The 7,385-nt window shown below is 39.1% G+C and overlaps 1 protein-coding gene across 2 annotated transcripts in view; it reads right to left on the bottom strand.

Annotated features, from left to right (window-relative positions):
* Positions 1–589: 589 nt before the first annotated feature.
* The window catches only part of SALL1 (spalt like transcription factor 1), a 15,889-nt gene continuing 9,093 nt past the window's right edge, over positions 590–7,385 (bottom strand). For both annotated transcript variants that reach the window (XM_074968620.1, XM_074968621.1), the window contains exons 2-3: positions 3,149–6,561; positions 590–2,093 (exon numbers count right to left, since the gene is read on the bottom strand). In XM_074968620.1, the coding sequence (XP_074824721.1) occupies positions 1,653–2,093; positions 3,149–6,561 (3,854 nt within the window). In that variant the 3' untranslated portion in view covers positions 590–1,652. The remainder of the gene's footprint in view (positions 2,094–3,148; positions 6,562–7,385) is intronic.

Raw genomic sequence — 7,385 nt, 5'->3', positions numbered from 1 at the left:
GCGTCCCAAAACTCCCATTAAAGTTAATGATAGCTGTGGGTGCATAAGGAATACTGGATCAAACCTGTAGGGAGCAGGGCCATATTGATTCCTCCTCCCTGCCCCCAATAAATATTGGAAGGTTTTTAGTGTACATTTTAAAATCTGACAAAGCAGCATAAACATGCCTCAATCATACAGTCTCACAGAATAAAGTAAATATCAAATATAAAACATTTGAACCAAGTGAAGCCTTAAATCCAATAAAAAATTTCCTTCAAAGGAAACTTACCTAGTCTCGATAAGGCCCTTGTTAGCAGCATTTTTTATAAAGAGATGAAGAATGCCAAAATATCTACAATTTGATGATTGGGAGTAGTGACATCACTGAATAGTTAAAGGACAAGGTTCCCATTCTTAGTGGATATGCAAATATATACTAACCATTAATACGCAATACACATATGTATACCACACATACATATAGATACACACACATATACATACCTGGATAGTCCTCTAATACCCAGGGGTAAGGTTAAATAATACATTCAGAGACATTACTAAATACAAATACACTTTAAAAACACAGAGACAACATTTTATCTGTTGCAAAAATGTATTTGATTACTCAAGTAAAATTACAGTATCTCTGTTGTTAGTATTAAATGTTAAAGAAACTGGACCTCTTTTCCTTTCAACTTTCCAAGAAAGTGCATGTAACAGTCCAAAGTTGTGTTTTCCCCACCCCCATATCTAATACAAAATAAACAAACACTATCCTTGTTCCCTTGGTCAAGAAGTAGGGCTTGGTCTTGCAAGGAACATATGTACATTTTAATGAAAGTGATATTTCTTATTGTATATACAGGAGCATCTACAATTGTCCATGGAAGGTTGTTCAAGATGCTATACTTAGCAGCATTGTGAAAGTCCAGCACATTTTCCGTAATGAATATACCTACAAGGCAAAATGTTACGTCTCAGTTTCAACTACCAAAACAACACTTTTGTATCTTCTCTAATAATCTGCGTGCTTATTACTGTACAGAAACTTATGAACATTTAAGACGACTCAAGTAAAAAGCACAATACAAACAGTTCAAAACAAAAAATGTTAAATCTAAAAAAATTAAAGCAGTTTTAATTTTATAATAAAAATCAAAAACTGAGCTTGTAAAGGACTCACACTGTTCAGTCTATATTCTCAGCTTTCAGTCCTTTTCTTAATTCTGTTTGGAAAATTAAACAATGTGTTGCTGATAAAATTTCCAGCGAGATCAAAGTATACATTTATATACAGACTTTTATTAGAGATCTAATGCATCACTGAGGCGGTGCATCAATACCAGGGTTCATGTTAAACTGGATATAGAAAATAAGTTAATGCCAGAAAAAGATCACCTAGCAGAACAGACTTGCAACTGCCATAAATGTTACAGCAAGTTTACAGCACTCTAGTCGATTAGTATTTAGTTCAAAATACAGGAGACCAAAGTTAATGCTTGCATTTGTTTGCAAAGCAAGGTTATATCACTAATAAATAAGCTCTCTTAGAACTCTAGAAGTAGAACATGGTACAAAAGAATGTCTTCATAACTTGTAGTTTGTAGACTTGTAGAAAGCAACCCTAGGTTGCACTATTTGCAGGAATGTTATTGATAAGGTTTATTCTAATTTGTTACAATTTCTTTGTTGTCTTCCACAAAACGTGTAAAACGGAAGTTTGTCCCATTTTCATTGCTTGCCATTTTCTCCAGACCAGCTAGAGGTGCATTAGGTTCAGAATTCTGGAGCTTCTCCAGGCTTCCAGTCAACCCACTAATAGGTGAACTGCCACCATTGCCCAGGCTTCCAGGAATTGGAGGGATGCCACCATTCTGAATAACTGAGATCTCATTGGTCTTCATAGCCAAGCCATTGGAGAGTGCAGCTGCATACTGATTCCAGAAGCTGGAAGGGTCTCCGTTTCCTGACCTTGCAGCCAAATCTTTCTGAAACATTTCTGGGAATTTTACAGGATTGCCTCCTAGAAATGTCATGGGACCGTCCACGGAAAGTCGTCTGCCTCGTCTCGCAGGAGTACTGTTCCACATGTGAGTGCCCATGTGAACCTGCAAGAAGGGAGTGGGTGGGGGAAGGAAGGTGGTTAGCAGTGGAATTCATTCTGCCTGATCAAATATACCTTAACACAAAACAAAAGAAGACAGTCCATGTGTCTATTCTTATTTATGTAAAGAACACCACTGAAGGTAAAGGATGTAATATTCCAGTTCAGATCAGTAACAACAAATAAGATTCATCTGCACCTAGCTACCAGCATTATGCAGAATGCCCAGCTTTTCCCTCCTGAACAATACATTGCTTATTACTCTTTTTCATTACATGTATTTAGTTTATAATAGCCTTATATTATTCAGTCAATTGCAGCTAGCTACTTTCAGGATTAAAATTGCTATGTCCACTTTCATTGCAATGGTAAGTATTGTATTTGACACACTTTACCCTATAAATGTCCTTTTCAGACAGGAAGAAAGTATCCTTTACAGATTGCTCATCGGAGAGCCTTGTGTATAGACAGAATAGCCTGAAAGTAATTATTCATCTCACATTACTGGCAGAAATCTCTAGAGAAATACTCTGTCAACAGAAACATGTACACAGTAAAGTGCTCAACTAGTGTTCTAGAACTTAAGTATATTTGCTTTTTCAACACATCAGTAGGAAATGTTATATAATCAATTAAAATAATGCCTATTAGTTCCAGAATTATTAGTTAGAAAAGTCTGTTGTGCAGGATAGTTATGAAAATAGTATATTTAAGAGGATATGCTTAATAAGTAATGTACATTGTACAGTTCATGCATATCTTTAAACACCCCCTAGCAACATTCGGCTATCCTGTTTCACAGGCTACATAGTGAGTTTGGTGCATTTTAATCAAACCAGAAATAGCTTACTACATTAAACTCTTCAATCCTGTTCAAAACACCAAGCACTCAGCATGAGACAATCTACTGGTGCCAAAGCTAACCATTTAAAACCATTTTCCATACCCCAGATATCTAAAAGTAGCATAGTTTACAACACTGCAGATGTAAATGTAAAAAAACCCAACCAACCCACCCCAAACCATGCAACAGCATAACAGCAGCAAGAAGGAAAGTACCTTAAGATTGCCTTTTGTCGTGAAAGCTCTTCCACATATAGTGCAGGCAAAAGGCTTTTCACCAGTGTGTGTCCTTTCATGAATCTGCAAAGCACTAGAAGATGAAAATGTTTTCCCACATGTGTTGCAGTAGTGCTGTTTGGGAGTTCTTCGGGGTAGAGCTGGAAGCAGAACTGGTGATGTGGCAGAAGATGGCAAAGGCCCCAGAGGAACAAGACCAGGCGGTGTTTCTTTGCTATCCTGAGGAGAGCCATGCAGAAAGCCATTAACCTCAGTCTTTATGAGAGATGACAATGAATTAGCAGGTATAACTGAAGAGTTCTGATTAGGGCCAATATTGGAACTGGGCTCAAAAAGCTGTGATGGCAGATCTCGCATTTGATGTGTCAACATATGCTGCTTCAAATTACCCTTTGTGGAAAAGCCACGATTGCAAACTGTGCAAATAAATGGTCTCTCTTTGGTATGACTTCTGTAATGAATGTCCAAGGCACTCTGACAAGCAAATGTTTTGCCACAAATGTCACACGCTGTGTTTTTAAATTTACCTCTATCTCTGAACGGAAAGAGCATACTCAAAGATTCTTCTTTAATTATTTTATCTGTGTTACTAGATGTCAAGTCCAAAGCACCACCGTTAGCAGGGGTTGGAGACAAACCATTGGCAAACTCACTTGGTAAAGCTCTCACTTGTTTCTCTTCAATACCTGGTGATTTGTGGTAATCATTAGTGCTGTTGGATGGGGACAAGGCCTGCATAGAAGAGGTAGACTCTGAGAGAGCAGGACTTCCAGCACTTTGGCTTTCCATATCACCACCAATAGATGACGAATCATTTGTCGTAACATCCCCTTCCACTGACCCATTTTCAACTGATTTTAAGCTAGCTTGAAGTTGTTCAGCAAGTCCTGCATTGATCATCTTCATTTGATTTTCTAAAGCAGCAATACTTGACATTTCCAGTGGCAGAGGGGAAGAAGATAAGCTGTCTTGGGACACATCAACAGACTTCGGGGTATCTGGCACGCTGCTGTCAGGACAGTCTTCCATGTTCTCATCTGAGAAGTTGTCTAGATCATCAAAATTCTTCTCATCGAAAGATCCTGTGTCGGATTCCATTGACTCTGGATAGTTTTCTGAGATAGGCGTATTGGGAATCTGTCCTCCCATATGCATTCTGATATGCTGCTGTAGCACGACAGCATTGGTGAACTTTTTCTGACAGATCGGGCACGAATGTTGTACTCTCAGCGGGGGCATGGCACGATGAACACTGTAATGAGTCTTTAAATTTCCTTTAGTAGTGAAAGCACGACCACAAATTTTACATTTAAATGGCCTTTCACCAGTATGTGTGCGATAATGCATTTTTAATGCACTCTGGCAACTGAGAACTCGATGGCAAATAATACACTCATTAGGATCGGTTGCCTTTTTGTCAATATTTTCTACCAGCTGCTGCAATTTTGATGTTTCTGATGCTGACGTTGAATCTAGTAGTCCTCCAAATGGAAACTTTGCCTTGAATTGCTCTGACATTAGAGGCATCAGTGGATTTGTAAAAGTGACAATGGTGTTGGAGCCGGTGTCTGCTGCCGGTGAGCTCACAGAGCTGTTAATATTGGTGAAGGAGTTTGACGTGTGAGTGTTTTCTTCTGTTTTACCATTTGCGATAGGCAAAGCAGCCACCTCTGCCTCGTCTGAATGTCCATTTGAACTTTTTGCAGCAGGATCAGCTACTCCCGAGTCGCTTTTGACAGAACATGGAGGGCTAGCCGAATGATGGCTAATGGGAATAGGTTGAGGCTCCTCAGTTTTGATAAATGGTGTCAAGCTTGGAATTGTTGGTGGGAGTGGCAGGCCAACAGAAGTAGTCAAAGTAGACAAAACTGGCTTGCTGTCCAGCCAGCTGGTTACAGGTTTCTCTGGTGGGATAGACATCCCATAAGGAATACCTGTGCTTGTAGGAATATTGTCCAAATGCTCTGGCACTGGGTATGGATTCATTTGAATATGAGGGTATTTTTCTTTATGACGCTGAAAGTGGACTTTCAAGTTTCCCTTTGTGGAGAATCTGTTTCCACATATGTTGCATTTGAAGGGCCTCTCGCCAGTGTGAGAACGTAAGTGAATCTGCAAGGCACTGTCACTCCCAAAGACTTTCGCACAGAATCTGCATTTATGTTTAAAGAATGCCTCATCAGAAGTACTTTTTGCTTCAAAAGCAGTTACATTTGGTGGCTTGCTTTTTCTTTGCTGTGCCAAGGCAGTCAAGGAGTTTAAATCCTCTGCAGGTGTTCCAAGATTGGACAAGGGGTTGGAGAAAACCGAGTTATTAGGGGCGGATTGAGGTAGAAGTGGATTAGATGCAGGACTTAATAAACTGCTTATTGCAAAAGCTGGTGAAGATGATGCTGATACTGGTGGGTTGCTGAGCTGTGAACCACCAACATTTGAAGCCACTTTTTCTGAGGACGGTGTTGTAACTGCTGCTGTCAGTATGTTAATATTTGGAGAAGAGCCACTACTGGATGGAATTATAATATTGCCAGAGTTGCTCTGAGGTAGCTGTATAGGGGGTAGATGTTTCAAACCACTGATGCTGGCAGATTGACTAGCAAGGCTTTGTGCTAATCCAGCTGCCGCAGCCAGCTGCTGGGATAAATGGGAACTTAATGTGGACAAGGGGTTGGCAGATGTTCGTAAAGTACCTTGAGAAGGGCTAGAAGATGTTGACATGTCTGTGTTTTGGGAAGCCAACAATAATATTTGGTGACGAATTTGTTCAATCAGTTGCAACTGGTGGATCTGCTGTTGCTGTAAAGCCAACAGTTGCTCCATTAGGGCAGGTACAGCAAGCTTATTATTTGACGCACCATTACATCTTGCTTCCTGTGAGAACTGTGCTACTGCCACTTTTGTACTTTGAAGATTTTCTATGATGACATTGCTATTTATCACTGAAAAGTTGCCTACTGCGGTCAGATCCCCTATGTGAGGTAGAGAGGTTGTTATAGCTGAGGTACCCATTGTGGAGCTGTTACTGCTTGTAATACTATTGTTGACGCTCTTGGAACTGCTACTGCTATTGTTAATGCTGGAAGCCTCCACATCCATGGATTCTTCCTTGTCAAGTTTGTTATGCTCTGAAAGGTCACTGCAGTCGACTTGATCTGTGTTATTAACTAGGTCATTCATCTGTTCATCAGGATTATCAGAAGGGGAACGAGGAGGGAAGGTTTCAGAAGGAGAAGCTGGATTTTCATTCACAATTAAAACTAATTGATTTTTAGTACAGTTCTTCTTGTGTTGCAGGAGATCTGATAATTCAAAGAACTCAGCACAGCACCTGCCACAGACATGGGCATCCTTGTTCTTAGTGGTTCGATTTGCGTGACCCTTTTCTGTGTCTCCTAAAACATCAAAAGATGATGGATTAGAAACTGAGCAGAAACACAGAAATTTCTCTGGGACATTTTTATTTTAATCTACTGTTTTTAACTCTCAGACTACAACACGCAAAGATTGTATGTGAAAACAAATCAATATGAATGCTTCACAAATATTGCTCATGACGGATTTTTAAGACCGTGCACAGGTGTTGTAACAATCCCTATGTCTTAGATGATCATTTCCTTCAGATAATCCATCAAAATATAAAATACTATAAACTGAAAACATTGGGGTATAATGAAATTCCATAACAAAGTATTGATTTCCAATATTTCATACTGCTTATTGTCTAGTTGTCCACTAAGCACAAATCAACCATTTGAAGGACCCATTAGACTCAAGTTCCTGTCAACCTTGTTCATTTTCAACGGATTCAAAGATATCTGTGACAGTTGCCCCTGTCACTAAACTAATTTGTAGTCATTCAAGGTCCCAATCAGTTGTTGACAAGAAAAAAGTGCATATCACTAAGCTACAGACTGACAACTCAAAAAAAAAAAAACCCATCATTTTTGAGTTTCTACATAAGACCTAAGCTAACTTGGATTGTATAGCAAAGATGAGCTTTCATATCAAAAGTTAATTCCACTGCCACTGGAGACTTCGAGCTGAATAAAAAAGAAAAATCCTCAATAAAAGGAGAAATATTAATATTTCATGAATAAAGTTTTTTTTCCTAAACCCATTTATTATGCTTTGACACATGTTTGGATTTAAATCTGCTACTCTTCATCAAAAGAGCTCCTTTTGGGATAGATTCAGAATTCTGTTACTGGAACTACTC

The sequence above is a fragment of the Natator depressus genome, chromosome 12 (assembly GCF_965152275.1).
Source record: "Natator depressus isolate rNatDep1 chromosome 12, rNatDep2.hap1, whole genome shotgun sequence".
NCBI lineage: Eukaryota > Metazoa > Chordata > Testudines > Cheloniidae > Natator > Natator depressus.
The sequence above is the reverse complement of the archived record's forward strand: the minus strand, read 5'-3'. Positions and strand labels throughout refer to the sequence as shown.